A 22,466-nucleotide genomic window follows, 5' to 3' on the forward strand; every position below is an offset into this window, starting at 1 on the left:
TATCTGAGGGCTGCCCAACCACAGTATCAAACTTGGAGTGCTCAGAAGATTGTCAACGTTCGGGTCCTCAAGCCGTTTCGAGAAGGGAACTTCACGAACGTTCGGTTCAAGGTGCTGAGAGGTTCTGCTAAAACCGAACATGCCATTTCGCTTGCTGATCTTCCCAATTTGAATCCACATGATTGGATAATTATGCACAACATCCTTCTCACAAATGAAGCAGAGTATGGTCCGGTAATTGATCATTTCAAGAGGATGCTTGTTTGCTACATCATGGAAGTTGCCAAGATGGATCAGGAGATCGCTAGCATTTTCAAGAAAAAGCCCACTATTTCTCCTGTTGGCTCAGCAAGTGATCTGAACATGATGCAGATGGGGAAGATAGATCCGAAGAGAAATTTTGTCATGTTTACCAGAAACGAAGGCCAAAAGTGCCTGTTCGCTTTGGCAGACAAACATCTCTACACCACTGCATGTCTGGAACATGTTTTAGGAATCATTCATCGTTGCAAGCAAAACTCAGCAAACGACAAGAAGTACTTCGATGACATGATTCAGTGGTACATTCGCTTCCGACGGACAATCCTCGCTCTCATCCCTCGTCTGTTTGAAACCACTAAGAATGTTCCTGCAGCTGGACCCAGCAAGAAGAAGTGATAGTCTCGCTCCAATTGACGCAAAGGGGGAGATTGTTAGGTCCAAAAGGTGTTGCGTCTTGGGCTCGCTAGTTAGTCCAGTTTAGTCTCCGGTATGGGCCTGTCCATCGGTGAGTTCTTTTGTAGGGTTTAATATTTATAGATGCTTGCATGCATCCTAGAACGTAAGATTTGATAGAGATTTTAATAGCGTTCATCGTTCTTATCTTTTGTAACCCTAGAATCCTCTACAGCGGAAGTTCTTTGTCGAGCTCTGCTGAGGATTGAATCAATTGAATCATTTGACACATTCAGATTCATTCTTGTGCTTTATCTTACTATTTTTCGTATTCTCGATTTACCTGTTATAAGATCTAATCGATCAAAGAGTTTTATAAACTCATCAATTTTCAATATGCTGATTTTAATTTCAAAAAATTCGATGTGTCAAGTCAGAGGGTTGAAACTATAATTGAAAATCAAATGAAATGGAATGATCAAAAACAAGTAGGTCTAGGATATAAGAGTGTCCCTCCCCCATTTAATCACAATTAAACTGCTCAACCTATGACTCAGTAGGAGATAGACCAAGAACCATTGATGGTCTATGGTAAATCAGCTGCTGAACAGGCCACAAAACCTAGTGCTAGGGTTTTGGATACTAACATTTCTACCTCTAATGCAGGTGTGTCAGTAACCCAACGAATGCAAGATGATGGGAAGATTGAGTCTAATAATAATTTGGTGTCTAAATTTGATGTTTCTATTTCAAATTGTAAGGTCCTAGATGGAAGGATCTTCACCAATGATCAATCAAGCATAAGAAAACAAAGAAGAAATGGAGTAGAAGATGAATGAAACTGAGCTTGCATATGATTAAACACTTGAAACCGTCTGATTCAACTCAGGGACCGAAAACTAGCATATTACAATTATATTTCTACCCTGACAACCAGACATCTATATATACTGACAAGGACCGAAAACAGTTTTCGGTTAGCAGACTGAAAACTGGTTTTTGGTCTCACCTTAACCAAAATCTTCCTAGACCGAAAACATCAAACATACACAAAATGACTCCAAAATACATTGACAAATTCCCTAACTCATCCATACATTGATGCCTAGCCCAAACCATATATATTGGCCCTTCAATCTCCCCCTTGGTTTGGGGCTAACATGATTTAGTCTTTATTAACCATCAGCACGTCCGACTTTCCCATAGCTCCATTCCACATCTCCTTTTTAATAATATCAGCAACCATGGCAGTGTATTCCTTAGCAGCAAACTCAAAAATGTCTTTTGCCACCACGATCTGATGAATAGAAATCCGATGAATATCCCACTTTCAAAACTGTAGCAGATCCCTCTTGTCATATAGACGAATACATCCATCTTTAAGTTTGATGACAGCAGAAGTTGTAGTTTCATCAAACACCCAGTATTGCATGGATTGTAGAGATCCATCTGGATGGTCCTGAAGGATAGGAATCTGCTTTACTTTATTAGTAGCTGGCCACACCACAGACCGAAGAGGCTGATTGGTTTTGGGATCAATGACACTCGGGTATACCTTGATGATAGACTCTGCAGTCTTCATTGAGGGAAAGCCCTTTGCCACTTAACCTTCCAAAAATAACCTGAACTGTGTTGCCTTTGTTCATTTATTGGATTTGAAAAAGAAGCCTTAGACAATTCCGTAAGATTAACCCTGGTCCAAGAGTGGAAGTCGTTAGCATCTTTATATAATTCGGTATTTCCACTCTTCCTTCTTACAATCCACATTTTCAAAGGGTCATGGAATCCCCATGAGATGATCCCAGACCTATCACCATAAACGTCTTCGAAGAGATTTTCTCCAAGATCCGTAAAAGTGACGTTTGGTTGATCCACGGGAGCATTCTGATCCAAGCTCCTCTTGAACAAAAATTGACCCTTCTCAGCAGACTAGGCTAGTTTAGCACGTTTTAACGCCACGACATTTGGAGTCTGTGCTGGTTCTTTGTCAAAACGACTGACAATCGTGGTTGTTCTTGTAGGAGGTGGAACTACGGGAGCGTCTTGATTGGGAAGATAGACTCTTGGCTCATTGACAGATGATTTGAATTTGTCACCAAATTCTTCTTCCAGCTTCTTCTTCAAATCATAATAACTGGCGGTCAACAAACCAAAATGCGTCTGAAGATGGGAGATCTGCTTTCTTTTCTGAGCTTTATCTTCAAGAAGATCAGCAACTTGAATATTGAGCTTGGCGTTCTTAGTTTGAAGGTCTGCAACCTTGATATCAAGCTCGATATTTTTCTCGATCAACACACTAATCTGCTTTCTCAGCTCAGGCACTGAGGCGTCATCATCTCCAGATATACCTTCCTCAAATGATATTCCTTTTCCGCGTGAGGAGTGACTTGGACTATTAGGCTGGGCCAAATGAATAGTTAGTCTCTCAGAGACAGTATCATGATAAGGCCTTGGAGGAGACGATCTCAGGCCAGCAGATGAACCACCAACTTCATAGATAGAGCTGGGATTTTATTGAATGGGCACAGATGAAGATGGAGCAAATGTTGTAGATAGAGGAGTCTCTGTGGTTTGAGTTGGGTCAGCAAAAACTAGTCTCACCCTTGGATCAATTCTGCATCTTTTCATCGGGGACTGGGAGGTCAGGACAAACTGGGTATCACTTGTAATTGGCTTGAATGTAGGAACCACATTATCAAGGGGAGGAATCCCTGACGATGTGTTCATATGAATTGAAGAATCAGCCGCTTGAACGGTAACCGAAGGCTCAACTTCTCAATCGTCAGCTTTCTCCCTTATCTTCGGTGTTGAGTTAGCACCATCATCGATATCTTTGAGGAAGTCATCGAGGTCTTCATTTGGAAAAGGGTGCTCAACTCCAGTAACTTCTTCGTCGAAACCAGACAAATCAAGACTCTCATAATCATCCCCTTCTCCTCCTTTAGTCTCAGTAACTTCTTCTATAGTTCCATCACTGAAGTCACTCTCAACTGCCATGTTTGTGAGATCATGCTCTTCAGCAACAATGGTGGACGGAGCAAAATTTTCAATCTCATGGTCTGAAATGGTGATAACATCTTCATTCACATTTGCATGTTCTGACGATGCTTGATCAGTTGACATTTGTTCAGGTGACCCATGGGATTCTGAAGACTCTGAAAGCTCAGTAAACTTTCCACATTTCATGAGAGGGTACCTCCCATGAAACATGATTTTCCCTTTACAGTTCTGTTTGATTAGGCTCACAGTGTTTGGTCTGAAGGCTTTCATGTCAAGTATTTCTCCTGTCTTGACCAGATCGGCAAATAGGTTGTTGATGAAGATTTGAATAAATCTTGGATAGAGCAGGAATTGATCCTTCGACTTCTTGTTAGCATTAGTAACCATCTCTTCCAAAATAAACCTTGAGAAGTTGAATTCAATCCCGACAGCCAATGCAACAATCGCCTGAGTATTTCTCGAGGATATTTCATCTGAACCACCCTTTCTCCTAGATATGCAGTTGACAAATACGTGGGCTAGAAACCTCCACTAAGGAGGTAACAACTTCTTTAGGGTTGGTGGAAAGACTCCTTCGTATCCCATCTACTCTAGATACTCATCAACAATTCTCAGATCAATATTAGTCGGGTAAGCAGCTTGATCATCAATCTTCAAGATATCTCTAATGAATTGCTCAGAGATAACAACTTTGTGTCCCCTGATAAAAGCTTCAATTTTCACTAATCCATTGTCTCCAGTCTTGATACTTACAGATCTCCAGAATTTGTTGATCAGGTTAAGATAAATGATGGGGTTCCATGTAAGTGCAGTTAAGATGTAGCACTCCCTTAGCTTGTACATCATTGATTTGAACTCGTTGTGTGCTACTGGAGGATCATCAAGAAGAATGGACACGTTGTGACTTTCTGCAACTTTGAGACTTGCCATTTTATCTACACAAAACAAGCCAGGTGAGAAAACATTTGATCATAATAAATTAAAATTATTTTCTCAATTAAATCCATTAATATTGGCCATTTAAAATTGAATTTTATTAGACAAAAATGGGTTTTCAGTCAAGACAGTCAGACTGAAAACTCATGGACCGAACACTAGTGTAGACCGAAAGCCAATTAGAACCGAAAAGTCTTAAATGAGCCGGTTTGACCGAACACAACTTCGACAGAAAGCCGTCTGAGCCGGCTTGACCGAGAATGGCTTGGCTTGACCAAAAGCCGGTTAGCCGATGGACCGAAAACAGCTTCGACCGAAAGCTCGTCGACAGTTCTTGTTTTCACGATTTCGCCACGATTTCATGAGCGATTCTCGGTAAAAATTACATGGGCATGGTCGGAATCTTCATACCTTCAAGAAAAAAAAAGTTGATTGAAGAAGTAACACAAAAATTTTTCGGGGGTTTAGAGGATTCTTGGAGGATTTCGGTCAGAGAGAATGAAATGAGGTAAGAACTGATTTCGGAGTTCCTTTTCTTTTATATATCCGGCCCAAACCCAGTTCTTCACCCATGGGCTGATCCCGATTTCAATTAGCATTAAGCCCAATACTCAAAAATTTTAAAAATAAATCATTTTGAGGATTAACTTCAAATAAAATAAAATAAAATAAAATATTCTAAATTTTACCAATCCTAAAAATTTAAAGAATAAAAATAAAAATAAAATAAAATAAAAAGAAACATTTTCTAAAATTTTTCAATCCTAAAAAATGAAAATAAAATAAAATAAAAAAAATACTAAATTTTAAATTCAAACTAAATTTAATCCTCCATCTTGAAACTGATTAACTTTTTGTGATAATGGATCAAAGTTGTTAGACAATCATTTTCCATTTATCAGTACCTCTTGTTGAGAGAAAGACTTGAGACACACTTGAACAAATGTTAGAACAAGTATAGCTATGGAGTTAGTTAATCTCAAAGGATCTAAAAGCTCAACAATAATAAATTAATATGTTAGATGGTTAGATAGTTAGTTGCGGAAATGTAAAGAAACATAAATGACAGCAGGTGATGTATCAAGTAAACACATAAGTTGATTCATAACATGGAATGCACTCAAACCAAGTTAATGAGTGAGATCAATCTTAGTGATAGAGTCTCGAATGACTTTCTCCGAAGAGAAGTATTAATCACTTGTGTTCAAGAGGATTTTTAGAGAGTAAGAAAGATATGAGATGCGTAAGGATAACTTGAAGATAGTTCAGATTTAGAGATGCGTAAAAAGAGAGAGCTATATGATTGATAAAGCGTGAGCTGTATTTATAGAGACTCAAGAAGTACAAGTGATTCATTCTCTAAGAGTATCCATGCAAGGCATACCAGACAATAGATAGTATTACAAGAGATAGATAAAAATAGACTAAGTACAGAAATAAGACTGCGGTAGCTTGACGACTTCGGATGTGATTGATGACGAAGCTTAACTGTGGAAAGTTGTAGATTGCGGTAGGCAAAATTAAGAGAGTCACTTCATGTATCAACAATTTCCCCCTAAGTGACCTCTAATTTTTTTTCACTTATAAAGTTTAAGGAACTTGATCAGAATCCACCAAAACTTCCTGACATTTTCCAGCAAAGTGATCCTTCTTAAAATCTCGAACTTGACTTCGACAGTTGTATGTTTCGATTTTTCCACTACGGTTCGAGAGATTTCAAGTTGTTTCTTCGTGAGGTGGTTCATGGAGGCAATGGAGATGAAGTACTTGACTTGATCAGTCTTCCTTTTGAAGATGACTGCAGTTGAGTAGACTTGACTGCGACCAGAATTTGGTCATCCTTGGATTGAAGATTGAGGAATTCTTTTATGGAGACGGCCATCTTTTTCTTCTTTTTCTTCTCCTTTCGCTTGGAGGTTGAGTGCTGAGAGCCACTCGATTCCTCTTCTTCAACGTACATCATGAGGTCATCATTCGAAGAACTTGGTTGATTGACCTCTTGAAGATCAACATCGTCAAAACCGAAGGTGGGAGCTGAAATAACTTCGATTTCGGTGTCTGCATCTTGGGAGTCTTTGGCAGTTGGAGATGGAGGAGGCTTTGAGGGAGTCTGATCAGCAGTCGCCTCTTGAGCCTTGCGGATGGTATCAGCCATGTTATCCATCAGGGCATGGACCTTGCAGAAAGTAGCTACGGTATTGGCATTATTTATTGCGTCTGCCCAATACTTAGCCACAGATTAAATTTCTTGTTGTTTTTGCTGAAGCTGCTTTGTTTGTCTTGCTTTTTTGGCTTGGAATGCACTACGGAAAGCGGCATATTTCTTGGCATCGGCTTCATTGGATGGTTGATACTTACTCCATGAGTCATTCAGATCTATGTCGTCAATTCCTTGAAAGCGCACCGAGGTGTCCCTCGGGTTCACGAATCCTTGCACATTTGTGCTCACCGTGCCTAAACCACCTGTTACTGATGTAAGCAGAGTAGGATTTCCTGAGCTTCCTTGGTCTCCTTTACCTAAAGTCAAGTCTGGCCTCGACTCAATTCTGGCAAAGGCTGAAGAATCGCCTTGTGGTTGAGATGGTGTTTGAAGTGTTTGGGTGACAGAATAAAGAATGGAGTGTAACTCCTCAGGGGAAAAGAAATGAGGACGGGAAGCCTTGGAGACCTTTGGGCGGGAGCTTGAGCCATCCTTTTAGGATTAACCAAGGCGAGAGTTTCCACGTTGTGGTGAATCAGACGCACTGCTTGCGCCTGAGTGGTATAAGATGGTTGTTTCGAATGGATGTGCGGCCATCCCAAGGATTACCGGAGCCAGTTGAGAGGCTGGGTATCAGTCTGGTCACACATATGACTAATGGGATCAGTTTTGCGTTTCTTGAGGATGGAAATAGGTTGATCATCCTCATTAGAGTCACTACTGGAGAGACGTCTGCTTGGTTCGACTATAGGTATTACTGGTGGAGTTTTTCTTTTCTTGGAGGGATTGGATGGCTTGGAAGCATCCTTTTTAGAGTTCCTCGCTTCTTGGTGTTGCGGGGGCCTTGACAAGCAGAGACTAGCTGCTTGCGTCTTTGGGATAATGAAATGTTGGAAAGAGTTGTGGAAGATGGGATTGCGGTACTATCGGGATCAATGACTGCGGATTGGGTTGGAAGAGGCGGGGTAGGAAGGTATGGGGCAATACCTTCCGTAGCCTCAATGTGATCTGAGACATCAGCAGTCTCAAGACCGAGGGTAGAAAGAATATGAGTGGGTAGTCTTCTAATTGGTCCAAAAACAGTATGAACATATGAGGTATTGTACCTTTTAAGATCCATGGTGATAAAGAAGTTAATGTTGTTGCTCATGCTAATTCCTGCATCCGCATGGAGGTCGGAGATGCAGAGAGACCAAAACCTTGCAAAGGTGAGTTCGGTAGGGTTCTCTCTTGGGCTTTCTTTGGGAATGTACTTCAAAAAATCATCCCATAGGATCTGTCCGTAGTTGACGTCATGACCTATGAAGATGCTCCATACGAGTTCTAGGAGCTTGAGTCCCATGTTGTCTGTGCCTCCGGTTCTGCCAGATAGACTGCAGATAATGAAGTGACAAACGAATTTCCAGACCGCAGGCAATTAGTTTTTCTTGAATTCCCCAATTCCTTTGATTTTCTTCTAGTATACCATTAGGTAGAGCGCTGACAGTATATCTGACATTGATGGAGTAAAGACCTTGATGGATGGATGAACAAGGAGGTTTATGGAAGTGAGAAATTTCTCCTTGGTCAAGATGACCAAAGAATCGTTGACTAGATTGAGATGCACTTCTTGAAGATTCTCGAGTGGTCGATAGGCTGAAAAAGCACACTTGAAGAGGGTTGAGAGAGGAACAATGTCTATGAACAAATCGAAGGGTCCAAACAGTGGGTGATTGGACAGGAACTTGATCATAAGTTTTGTGGGGGCATTGTAGAAAGAATGTTCTTCAAACACGGCTCTGAAGTTGCTTGATGCAATCGTCAGTGTGAGATGCCTTCAGGCAGAGTCTGAACCAGTGGGGTTCAATGATCCAGATGCCTTGGAAGGTTTGTTGGATACATCGGATTTCAACATTGTTGAGTTTTCGAAGAAGCTTTGATGAAAGGAAAGTAGAATGCAACAGGAAGGTTTATGGTTTAGAAAGCGTAAACATTTCTTAGGGAAGAAGAAAGGGGTTTTATACTGGCTTAAGGGAGTGGGAAATGTTTTTGCCCTAAGTGAATTTGGGTAAAACATTTGGGTGTTTATTTTGAATTAAGAGCATTAATCTCAGCCACAGATTAAGAAAAAAAGGGATTAAATCTGAATTTTGGGATTTACCCAAAAAGGTTTGCATTTAATGATAAAAAAACAGATTTATGACCACGTCTGGAGAACGTGTGGTGAGGGTGAGATCAATCCGTTGGGTAAAGGGAAGTTGTAACGGATTTGATGTTTTAAGGTAATAGGAAGAGATAGATTAAAAGGATTTGATTTGGAAAATCTTTCTTTTTGTCATCATACCTAAAATAGGTCCGACACGAGGTTTATTCAAAAGCATGAGACAGATGCACAAAGAATGTTTTTCTTTAATGTTTTCTCTATTTAATGAAGGATCATTAAATAACACACCATTTTTTTTGTTTTTCAAAAGAATGTAACAGTCTGAAAATAAATTAAAGTGATTGTAGATAGACACTTCATTGCGGATGGATCATATGCCGTCGGATGGATGACTGCGGTAGATGAACTAAGATGAACACTGGAACAACGATTAGTAATAAAAAAAAATATGGACCATTGAAGTATAATTATGATATATGGTTGCGGTACATAGGATATACCAAAACCATCTAACATAAATAACTTCAACTAGAACCGTAACGGAGACCAAGGATGGTCTGCGGTACCTATTAATTCAAAAGGAATTGTGGGCCCGGATTCATCATTCCTAACATTTGTAAGAAAGTGTTGAGTTTTGTAGAATTAAGTGCCTTTGTGAATACATCAGCAATCTCTTCATGAGTATGGGCAAAAATTAGTTCAATGTTACCTTTCAGGATGTGGTCTTTGATGAAGTGATACCGTAGTTCAATATGCTTGGTCTTGGAGTGCTGAATTGGATTATGAAAAATCGCTATGACACTTTCAAAGTTACAATAGATTGGTATCCGCAAAATTTTGTATCCGTAGTCTAATAGTTGTGTTTTCATCCATAAGACATGAGAACAATAGCTGGCTGCGGCCACATATTTAGCTTATGCGGTAGACAATGATACACGATTTTGTTTTCTTGAGGACCAGCTGACTAGCCTTCCACCCAAAAATTGACATCCACCTGAGGTGCTTTTGCGATCATGTTTGCATCTGGCATGATCCGCATTTGTAAATTCTCGAAGACTGAAATCATTTCCTATGGGGTACCATAATCCAAGAGTTTTGCTTCCTTTTAAGTACCATAGGATTTGTTTGGCTGCGTTCATATGAGACACTTTTGGGTCAGTCTGGTACCTTGCGCATACACCCATTGCAAAGACTATATCCGGTCAGCTAGCAGTGAGGTACATCATAGAGCCAGTAATACCTCTATAAGTCTTGTGATCAACAGATTCACCTGAGGGATCAGTAGATATGTTATAACTGAAGGCCATGGGGACCTTAGTCGATGAACAATTATCCATTGAATATTTCTTCAATAGTTTTGAGGTGTATTTTTCTTGATGAACGAATATCCCTTGAGGGACTTGTTTCACTTGAAGTCCTAGAAAGAAATTAATCTCTATATTCATGCTCATTTGGAACTTGTTGGTCATGAGCTTAGCAAATTCATCCACCATCTTTTCATCAGTTGAGCCAAAAATGATATCATCCACAAATATTTGTATAAGCATTAGATGATCACCATTTGATTTTTGAAATAAAGTGGGATCAATCACTCCTCGTTTGTAACCGGAAGAGACAAGAAATTCAGATAGAGTCTCATACCATGCTCTAGGGGCTTGTTTTAGACCATAGACTGCTTTTTCAAGCTTGTAGCAGTGGTCTGGGAATTCAACGCTTTCGGAACCCGGAGGTTGCTGAAGATAAACCTCTTCTTTTAATTCCTAAATGAGAAAATCACTTTTCACATCCATTTGATGAACCTTGATGTTTTTGTGTGCTGCGTATAATAAGAAGATCTGGATGGCTTCCATTCATGCTACCGAAGCATACGTTTCATCATAGTCAATGCCTTCAAGTTAACAATATCCCTTGGCAACTAGCCTTGCCTTGTTTCTAACGACTGCACCAGATTCATCTAACATATTCTTGTACACCAATCTTGTGCCAACAATGGTGTGGCCTTGCGGTTTTGGAACGAGCTGCCATACCTTGTTCCTTTTGAATTCTTTCAGTTCTTCTTGCATTGCGGAAATTCAGTCTAGTTCAAGTAACGCTTCTTTGATCGATCAAGGTTCGATTGAGGACAAGAACGCTGCATAGTGGTAGTGATCGGATAAGTACTTGGATGATCGAGTCTGGATTCCTGCAGATGGGTTGCCAATGATTTGACCTGGTGGGTGGTCTCTCGTCCATACGTGTAGACGAGGTATTAGATGATCAGCAGCTGCGGTGGAGGGAATCTCTTCAATATCATAAGACTCTGCAGTTGGAGAAGGTAGTTCCCCCTAGATTTGAGAACATCCTGTTGAAGTATCTTGAGCTGGGAAGGCGGGATTAGATTTATCTTGGGCAGATGGCAAAGGATCCTACTGGAGTGTAGAAGGCAGTTCGCCTTGAACCTGCGAAGGTTCCCCCTGGATTGCGGATGGGAGTGTGATAACCCTTGAGTATGTTCTTGTGTCAATGTGTTTTATATTTTCATCATCCGAATCCGAAGAAATGTTTGATGGTTGAAATTCTCTACATATTGGAGCTTCATCTTCTGGTATCGGAACCTCGATGGTTGTTGTGTGGTCCTGAGTGGAGTTTTCCCCCTCAACCGGCGAGGTGGAAGTATTTAGCGATACTTCTTCAGATGCTGTTGGACCAGATACATCTGTATGTTGTTGCTGAGCTTCTACAGACACGTGAACTTCGGATAACTTGGCTGTATCAACAGGATCAAAGAGATCATCATAGTTTATTTCAACTAGATTTAATGGACCCAAAGAGGCAGGGATATCACTCTCTAGAATTGCAGTGGTTTCAGTTGACGGAGCGGAGTTGCGGATGTGATAGTCATCAAACTTTACATTGAAGCTTTCAATTATCAACCTTGTTCGTCTAATGAGAACTCGATAAGAAACTTTGTTAGTGAAGTATCCAAGGAAGATGCCTTCATCAGACTTTGCTGTGAATTTATTGAGGTGATCTTTGTTGTTTATTACGAAGCATCTACACCCAAATATATGAAAGAATCGAACATTTGGCTTGCGGTTGTTAAGACCTTCATATGGTGTTTTGTTGAGACGTTTACACATAATGCTTCGATTTTGAACAAAACAGGTTGTGGCCACTGCTTCGGCCCAGAAGTAGAGAGGAAGATTTGCAAAATTGCGATTCCTTCGTTCTACTACACCATTTTGTTGTGGTGTGTAAGGAGCTGAGAAGTTGTGTGTAATCTCTTTAGAAACTAAGAAAATATTTAGAAGATGATTAGTAAACTCGGTTCCATTGTCACTTCGGATACGTCTATTGGTAACTTGATCTGAAGTTTGATTTCCTTGATGAAGTTGATCAAAACCTGTGGTTTTTTTGACTTGAGTCGAAGGAAGAAGACCCATATGAAACGTGAGAAGTCATTCACAATAACCCATATGTATTTTTTGTGATGAAGACTGGCTACAGTAGATTGATCGCGGAGATCAATGTGTAAAAGTTCTAATGGTTCAGAGATTGAGGAATCAATCACCGTAGGATAACTTGCCTTGAATTGCTTTACACATTCACATGCAGAACAGAGAGTATCATTGCTGAACTTGAGGATTGGAAGACCTCTGACTAGTTATCCGGTGACCAAGTTGTTAATGTATCTGAAGTTAAGATCAGCGAGCTTGCAGTTCCATAGCCAGCTGACTTCAGATACAACTTTGGATAGAAAGCATAACTATGATTTGCCTTTGATCAGAGATACATCCAGAGGGTACATAGTACCTTCGGATCTGGACTTGATCAGACAAGTGCTCCTATCGCTTGTCATTACATAGCAACGTTGGTCATCAAATTCAACATGATGACCTTCTTTACATAGTTGACGAACACTTATGAGATTGTGTTTAAGGCCTTCTACATAAGCAACCTTTTGAATAGAGAAGTTTCTCGTAGTGAGAACACCGTAACCTCGGATTATTCCGTTAGCATTGTTCCCAAAAGTGACATTTCCACCGTTGCAAATTGGCCTAAAGTCTTGAAGGTATTCTAACCTTCCCGTCATGTGCAAGGAGCAAGCACTATCGATTAACCATTCTTCTTCTTGTTCCTCCTTGCACAAGGCCTGAAAATTACACGGTTAGTTTAGGCATCCAAACTAGTTTGGAGCCTGGGACAATAGATGAGCTCTGATTGATGCATGAAAAGAGGTTGCACAGACTGGTTTTCTGTCAACTTTGAATCCTAGTCCTAGGTGTTTGTGAGTTTTTGGAATGTAGTGCCTTTTTGAAAAGATACGAGGTTTTTGAAAAGTATAAGTTTTGACATTAGAAAACTTTTTCTGACAATTGCATTGACATTGACATGCTGAAATTTTGTCTTTTGTTTTGGCACTATGTTTGGTCAGTGGTCGGAAGGATGTAGTTGAATTGTCACTTCATGTATCAACACCTCTCCTTTCATGAATAGATCTGGTCGATCGTCGATATTGTGGTCAACTTAAGCACGAAAATTTGTGATAAATTTTAGGAATGCTATCAGTGACAGGACATATTGATCCTAAGTTACTAGATAAAAATTCCTAAGGACCATTTATCTGACGACGACCAAAGATATTGTTGTCCACCTAAATTGAGCAGCGAGATCTATAGACAATCTATAATTGTTCAATTCTAGATGTACTAGAACATGTTTCCTGCTTCCTGACATACCCCAATAATCAAGAACTTCTGAGATACTCCTTACTTTAGGTGAGCAGAATATTATTCATAGAGAGGATAGATTTAGAATGCATATGTCGTATACTTAGGTCGGATCTTTCAATCACGCAGAGAGTGAAACATATGACCGACTAGAATTTTAGAGGGATTTAGAAGTAGAAGGTTGCATATGCTGTGTACCGGGTCGGATTGTTAATAACACAAAGGAGACAGCATATGGCTAACAGATACGAAGAATTGCATAGATAAAAGATGCAGAGAAATAGAGTTGCATATGTTGCAGTGCAGGTCGGATCTTTCGACCACATAGAGGAGGCAACGTATGACTAACAGTAGGAGAGAAAGAAAATAAGTTCCTATAGACCTACTTTATTGGAATTACCCAGACGCCCTATCAATACCAGAATTAAGGACAAAATCCGTACATCGAGGAAGAGTTAAAACATAGTTCTAGATACGGGTTCTTTAATGTGACTGGTGGATTCTCATGTATATCTCCCTGCTCAACCTACCCAAGCGTCATATTGTCAGGCTAAACGGAACTATCTAGGTCAAGATTTATCAAGTCTCTAGATTCCTTAAGTTCATCTGAGCCTAGTCAAGTCCATTAAATTTTTCGTGCCTACCAACGCATCGAACATAGAGCCTAGACAATTCAGCCTTGGTACCTTACACAGACTCAGATTGCATGTTATCATAAATTTTATACCACTTCCCATCACATCACTTTTCAGAAATATTTTTGATTTTTCTGTTTTTCTAATGTTTTTGGATTTCTGATTTTCTATTGTTTTTGGATTTTTTTAATTTTCTAATTTTTGTTTGGTTTTTGTTTATTTCTCCCCCTAAATTTGTGCATGGGAAAGAATGAAATTAAAATGCACAAAATTTAAACTAACCTAAACAAAAATTAATCCTCAAAGCTAATCATTTTCAAAAAGTTTACCAGCACATCGAATCGAGCTTTGTTAAACGGCTTGGTGAACAGATCCGCCACAGTATTATCAGTGTGAACCTGTTCTTGCCGAATGAGCGAGCGCTCATAACAATCTCTGATAAAATGAACTTTGATGTCGATGTGCTTGGTTTTTGAGTGTTGGAGCGGATTTTTAGCAATTTGGATCGCAACCTCATTATGACAAAATATAGGGGTTTCTTGAAAATTCAAATCGTAATCCAACAGATGATGTTAGATCCATATGACTTGAGAGCAACAGGCAGATGCAGCTACGTATTCCGCTTCTACTGTTGAGCTCGAGATAGTATTCTGCTTCTTGCATTGCCAAGATACCAGCCTATCTCCGAGAAATTGACATCAACCTGAAGTCGATTTTCTGTCAAGCTCGCAACCTCCATAATTGCTGTCTGCAAAAGCATAAATATCAAATTCGGAATTTTTCGGATACCAAAGACCCAGTTTTGGGCTGCCTTTAAGGTATCGAAAAATCCTTTTAACAGCAATAAGATGAAACGGTTTAGGATTAGCCTGGTAGCGCGTGCATTGACAGACTGCAAACATAATGTCTGGGCGACTCATAGTTAGATACATCAGCGATTCGATCATCGATCTGTAGTACATTTGATCTACGGATTCGCCTTCAAGATCAGGAGTCAGCAGTGGCCTCTCCGCCATGGGCGTCAAAGCAGGTTTAGCGTCTCTAAACCTGAACTTCTCGAGCATATCGTCCACATATTTGGCTTGATGAATCAGGATTCCGGCTGAACATTTTTTAACTTGAAGCCCCAAAAACATGGTCATCTCCCCTAATGAACTCATCTTGAATCGCTTTTTCATGACATCCTCGAACTCCTTGCATAGCTGAGGACTCATCGACCGGAAAATGATATCGTCCACGTATATTTGGACACGAATCTGTTATGCACCGACATGCTTGATGAATAGGGTCTGATCGATAGTTTCGTGGGAATAACCATGGTGGAGCAAGTGCTGTGTGAGAGTAGCATACCAGGCTCTGGGAACTTCATGCAGCCCATACAAAGCCTTGTCTAACTTGTAGATATGGTTAGGAAGTTTTGAGTTAACAAACCCAGGAGGTTGGTCAACATAAATCTCCTCCTTCTCCTTGCCATACAAGAAAGCCGTCATGACGTCCATTTGATATAAGGTGAAGTTCATGTAGGAAGCATAAGCGAGGAAGATACGAATAGCCTCCAAGCGTGCCACCAAAGCATAGACTTTTGTATAATCAAGACCCTCAATTTGTCTGAACCCACGGACCACCAATCTTGCCTTATTACGTTAATGACACCCGAATCATCTTGCTTGTTCCGAAACACCCATCTAGTGTCGAGAGATTTCTTGCCTTTAGGCAGCTCAACCAACTTCCAAACCCCGAGCCTTTCGAATTGATTGATCTCGTCATGCATGGCATCTACCCATGTTCATGAATGTTCATAAAGAATGGTGTAGAGGAAAGAGAAGTACAAGAAAACCCTTTAAAACAAGAAGGAAAAGTAAGGGAGGGTGTAAGATTTTCGTGAATACCTTGAAGAATAGCCTTAGAAGATGAATATTTGACTGTGGAGAGGTGTTCTTGACTGAATATTTTCGTGAGTTTAGAGAGAGAGAGAGGAGGAGAGTTTGAGAGTTGAAAGGGTGGAGTGTGAGAGAGAGTGAAGAGAGAAGTGGAAGAGTGGGGATTGTGTTTTAATGATTGAAGTTTTGGGAAGAGAGAGCATGGGGGAGAGGGGGTGTCGGATTTTTGAGTGTATTAAAGGCCCTCTCTCTCCTAATTTAAATTAAATACATTTCCCTCTTTAATTTTTATAAAACCTTAATTTTTATAAAAGTGTTTCTTTAAGCAATTCTTGATTTATTTAAAAATCTTGTTTTTAACTAGTAAATTATGATTAATGTATGATAATGTCACACCCCAAAACAAAGATCGGTGCAAACGTTCCGGGGTGGAGAACGTCATGTGAAGTATCATAACCGTGTAAAGTAGTAAACAAGCAACAACATCATCCATTGCATTAAAAGTAAAGTTTTAATACATGTGTGTTCTTTCATAATGTACAATAATAAAATGAATAATCAAAATAAGACGAGTCTTGTCTGTGCTCCGTCTTCTCAAAACCTGGCCATCGTACCTGTCTAACCGGTGACCTGAGAATACAAGTTATTTTGAAAGCGAGTATCAGCCTAAAGCTGGTGAATTCATAAGTATTTAAGTGTCATTGCCTTGTTTTGGAAAGCTGTTATGAATGCTATGTAAATCTTTAAATGAAACAGTTGATATAAGTATGAAAAACCCTAGAAAATCCCATGTTTCCTACTAGTAAGGAATGTAGTCTTCTACCAAGACCCGAATGTTTCGTCATGACAATGTAGTCTTCTACCAAGACCCGAATGTTTTGTTATGACAATGTAGTCTTCTACCAAGACCCGAATGTTTTGTTATGACAATGTAGTCTTCTACCAAGACCCGAATGTTTTGCTATTATAATGATAGTTTTTCCTTCTTTTTGACTATTACAAACAGTACTTAGTCTAACTCATCGTTTATGTGAATGTATCACAAAATAAAGTAAATAGGAAAAGAATATAATAGTCTTCTACCAAGACTCGAATGTTTTGCTATGATAATGATAGTTTTTCCTTCTTTTTGACTATTACAAACAGTACTTAGTCTAACTCATCATTTATGTGAATGTATCACAAAATAAAGTAAATAGGAAAAGAATATAATAGTCTTCTACCAAGACTCGAATGTTTTGCTATGATAATGATAGTTTTTCCTTCTTTTTGACTATTACAAACAGTACTTAGTCTAACTCATCGTTTATGTGAATGTATCAAAAAATAAAGTAAATAGGAAAAGAATATAATAGTCTTCTACCAAGACTCGAATGTTTTGCTATGATAATGATAGTTTTTCCTTCTTTTTGACTATTACAAACAGTACTTAATCTAACTCATCGTTTATGTGAATGTGTCACAAAATAAAGTAGTAGGAAAAACATAATCATGTAAGTGTTATCCTTTGGTACTAGGACTAACACGACATCGCGATTAGCGAAATGTATAACCTTTGAACATCCGTAGATTATTCAATTATCTTTTGTAGCTACAGCAGGGGAAAGGAAGGGTTAGTCCCGTAATTGATTTCCTAATATAAGTATTAACCGTAGGCATCCGTAGATGTTCATCAACCTCTGTAGCGAACAGTAGGCCCGAGGAATGGTTAGTCCCGTAATCGTATTCTAATGTAAGAATCAACCGTAGGCATCCGTAGATGTTCATTAACCATTGGTGCTAATCAGCTGGGCTTCGGAACGGTTAGTCCCGTCTAGATATCCCGTTGAACTGGGATAGGCATGACAATTTACACAGAAGGTACTAATAAATCATCCTAATGAATCGAGCTACAAGTATCCATGTAAATGTATACAGGAAAATGTATCTACGTAACGGTACCCATGTAATGTATTCATGTAAGTTACTCATGTAATGTATTCACGTAAGGTACTCATGTAATGTATTCATGTAAGGTACTCATGTAATGTATAGTGTAGACTCATGAATGAACTGACTCTGATGTAGTTCCTTGTAATAGAAATAATGTTATGTGTAACACCTGTGTTTCCGGGCTTGCCATATTTAGCAATATAATAGTCTAGGTTAACCTTTGTAACCCGTTTTGAAATAATAAGAATGTATTATTTGAGTATTATGTGTTTTGTGCTTAATTGCTTAATTATGTGGTCTGATTAATTAAGAATAAAAATAAGCATCAAAATTTAAGTGTAAAATAAACTTAATATCTTTGGTTAATGTTGTAGTAGTCGAAACGAGGTTTCCGAATATATATAGAACGCCCAAATCTGACTTCGTATGAGGAAGTTATGATTTATCGAAGTTCCGGCTTAGCGGTATACAAACTGAAATACTCGAATTGAGATCGAGCGGTTGTTAGCCGAAGCAATCTAAATGAGAATCGAAGATCTCGTTGTTGGTATCGAAGCGATAAAAAGTTAGGCGAGAACGGACGTCAAACGAAGAAGTTATGAATTTATAACGAAAGTTTCTGTCGCGGCCTATTAAAAATAATTAATAAAAATAAAGTCAAAATTAGCTGGCGGAGTCTAAACGAAAGTCGTAGAGCATGGTCTCACCTTTCCGTGGATATAAAGAACGTCGAAAACGGAGTTCGTATGAAGAAGTTATGAATTTCCGAAGTTTATTAATCATTTTGTATTTAAATTTAAATCAAAATTCGGAAGCATTATCCGAAGGAGTCACCGATCTGATCCGAGGTACGCCCCGCGTACTCCGAGGGATGTCGACACTCGCACTCGAGCACTTCGGATACGTAAGCAATGACGTTTTGGGCAGTACGCCCCGCGTAACGCAGTACGCCCCGCGTACTCCGAGGTTCCAGCCTCTATAAAAGGCGATCCGAAGGCAGCCATAATTCTTGTTCATTTTCTTCTCTTCTCTCTAGTCTTTTGCATCGTTTTTCGTGCCGAAGCTACCCCGAAGTCCCGGTATCATACTCTAGCCCTGAGGCAAGTCCCGAGATCCCGAAGATCCCGAGAAGCACGGTTCCCGAGTCGAAGCTCTGCCCGCGAGAAGTTCGATTTTCGAGGAGATCTTCCAGATCTGCTGTGGATTACTACTTCTATAAGCCGTAGTGCTGTCGGATCGTCTTCTGATCAAGTGAGTGTGTAGTTATTTCTTCTAATACAATAATACGAAGTATTTTATATAAAAATACGTGTTATGTGTATATATTTGGTTGTGTTATGTGTGAATGAGTATTCACTCTCTTCTATCTTACAGATCTGCTTATTTCTTTATGAGATATGTGTTATGTGTGTGTGTGCCTCGTCTGTTATGTGATATATGTGTTGATTCAAGCATGCTATACAGGTTTTCTTTAAACTATGTATACAAATGTATATTTTTATCTACTAATATGTTGGGTAGAACATGGTTACATAGTTGGTGTGTAATAAACAGATGAGAGGCCTCGATGTTGTTGTTGTTGTTGATCTAGTTATTCAGCGGAGTATGGATAACGACCACGGACTCTTTCTAGACAGTCCAGTGGAACGCTAGCAGGTTCATAACCTGTAGGTGTTGTGAACGATGTGTTCACCGGTGTACTCTATCCCCCTCATGGTTTCCTTTAGGATATCTATTGTTGAGGAAACCCCTTCGCAGTGATGTCCGTCCCGATGAAAATCCTAGATTAGGTCCCTTGAGATAGTTGTTTTAGGGACGTAAAGTGAGGATAACGGGAATGGGTAATCGGGATAGTGATTGGTTGGTGAAATTAAATATAACTTATTTATTGTGGGTTGAAAACCCTATATGCTCACCAGGCTCCCAAGCCTGACCCACTCAGTTTTATTTGTATTACAGGAAGTGGCACAAGGGCGTAAGATGGATGGATCATCTTGTTGTTTTGTTTACAAGTCTGTATATGTATATATTTGTTGAATGACTTGTAATGTTTATCGTTTATGCTTTATGGTCTGTATCGGAACATGACATCCCGAGTTTTGATTATATAATGAAATGCATCTCTTGATGAAATGCTTTGATAAATATTATTTTATCATGTTTTGTTTTGGGAACAAATTCCGCAACTCTTTCAAATCAAAAGGATTTACTCTGAAAATATTTAAAAGCATAAATGAAAATCGGTCTTTTCTGGCCGAGATTTTGGGGATGTCACAGTTGGTATCAGAGCATTAGTTTAAGCGAACTAGGAATTTGTAGGATTTCTAGACTTAAACTTAGAATGCTAAATGGAATGATGAGATGTGTGTCTGTTGGATTTTAGACACGAGCACTAGTTCATTTTAGGAAAGTTGCCTAAAATGCTTTTATGTGCTAAATGTTATATGTTGCCATATATGATATTATTTGTTTGGATCTACGGTCTGTTGCCGACCGGATCTGGAAACCTTATGTGTGTAGGATTCTAAGCGTATGCCTACGTTATTGGAACTAGCATGTAAACGTTTCGGAGTGATAAGGATGATTTGAATATCTATCGTGAATGAGGATCTAATTTCACCTTATTCGGTGTGTAGATAAAAAAAAATGGTGAGAACGAGGAGTGGAGTTGGAAACGCGGATGAAAACAGGAATCAACCGCTAGTGATTGAGCAGATACCTGTTGTAGCAGCAGCACCAGAACCAATAACAATGGCTGCGGTGCAAGCCATGATTCGGGCTATGCTAGCCGAACAAAGGGAGGAGATGCGACAAATGTTGCATAATAATAGGGATGAACCTGTCATACCTATTGTGGAACCTGAATTGATTCCCGAGCAATCGGAGGAAGGGAACAATAGTCGCATGGTGAGTCAAGTTGGGACTCAAGAGGAACGAAGGAACGATCCAGAAAGGAGAAACAACAAGGATGGGCGTATAATTTCACCTTATTCGGTGTGTAGATAAAAAAATGGTAAGAACGAGGAGTGGAGTTGGAAACGCGGATGAAAACAGGAATCAACCGCTAGTGATTGAGCAGATACCTGTTGTAGCAGCAGCACCAGAACCAATAACAATGGCTGCAGTGCAAGCCATGATTCGGGCTATGCTAGCCGAACAAAGGGAGGAGATGCGACAAATGTTGCATAATAATAGGGATGAACCTGTCATACCTATTGAGGAACCTGAATTGATTCCCGAGCAATCGGAGGAAGGGAACAATAGTCGCATGGTGAGTCAAGTTGGGACTCAAGAGGAACGAAGGAACGATCCAGAAAGGAGAAACAACAAGGATGGGCGTATGTACAAGAATTTCTTGGGCGCCAAACCGCCAAGTCTTTCTGGGAGCCCAAAGCCTGTTGAGATAATGGATTGGATCTCCGAAATGGAGATGGTATTTGAAAGTTGCGACTGTAGCAACAAACAGAAAACCGTCTTTGCGGTTAGACAACTGAAGACTGGGGTCTTGAGTTGGTGGAAGTTGTTGGCAGATACTATGCCACGAGGAGAGGCCCTGAAAATGTCATGGGAGGAGTTCTTGGAACAGTTAAGGGTGCAGTATTGTTCGGAGATAGATCTGATTGATCTGAACAATGAGTTCCAAAACTTGAAGAAAGGGAAGATGAGCATAGATGACTATGCTACTGCATTTACTGAGAAGATGAAGTTGTTTCCGTACCTAGTGCCGACGGAACTCTCCAAGATTAAGAGGTTTGCTAACGGACTGCCTGCTGACTTTGGTCCGACAGTCAAAATGGCAACCACTCTGAAAACGGCTGTTCGTGCAGCTAAGAATGTGGAGGCCCAGCAGAAGGAAAAGGGTCTGGAAAGAATAGATGTTGGAGAAAAGAGGAAGTTCGATGGAACTTCAGGGCCCAACAAGAAAAACAAGTTCTCGAAGTCTGGTTCGAGGGGAGGTGGAGGTGAAGCGAAATGGTGCGACAAATGTAAGAAGAAGCATCATGGAAAATGTGAGGTGGCGAACACATGCTACAAGTGTGGAAAGCCAGGGCACTATGCCAATGAGTGTAACCTCACAAAGAAAGTTTGCTATGGTTGTGGTGAGGAGGGTCATATGTCGAGGGATTGCCCGAAGAAGAAGGAGGCAGCTAGACCCAACATTCCGCCAAAGCCAAAGGCGAGAGCATTCCAGATGACACTGGAAGCTGCTAAAGATGAAGCTGATGTCGCTTCAGGTACCTTTCTCGTTAACGAATTGCCTGCCCAAATTTTATTTGATTCTGGAGCCAATTACTCCTTTATATCGCATGAATTTGGTAGAAAAGCTAGCTTTGCCTGTTGTGAGACTAGATAATGCTTTATTAGTCGAAGTTGCTA

At 39.9% G+C, this 22,466-nt stretch overlaps 1 protein-coding gene across 1 annotated transcript; it reads right to left on the reverse strand.

Annotated features, from left to right (window-relative positions):
• Positions 1-14,975: 14,975 nt before the first annotated feature.
• LOC128127324 (uncharacterized mitochondrial protein AtMg00810-like) lies at positions 14,976-15,491 on the reverse strand. The gene has a single exon (XM_052765787.1). It carries the CDS (start codon positions 15,489-15,491, stop codon positions 14,976-14,978), a length of 516 nt encoding a protein of 171 aa, XP_052621747.1.
• Between the last annotated feature and the right edge of the window lie 6,975 nt (positions 15,492-22,466).

Source organism: Lactuca sativa, chromosome 7, assembly GCF_002870075.4.
Source record: "Lactuca sativa cultivar Salinas chromosome 7, Lsat_Salinas_v11, whole genome shotgun sequence".
Classification (NCBI taxonomy): Eukaryota; Viridiplantae; Streptophyta; class Magnoliopsida; order Asterales; family Asteraceae; genus Lactuca; species Lactuca sativa.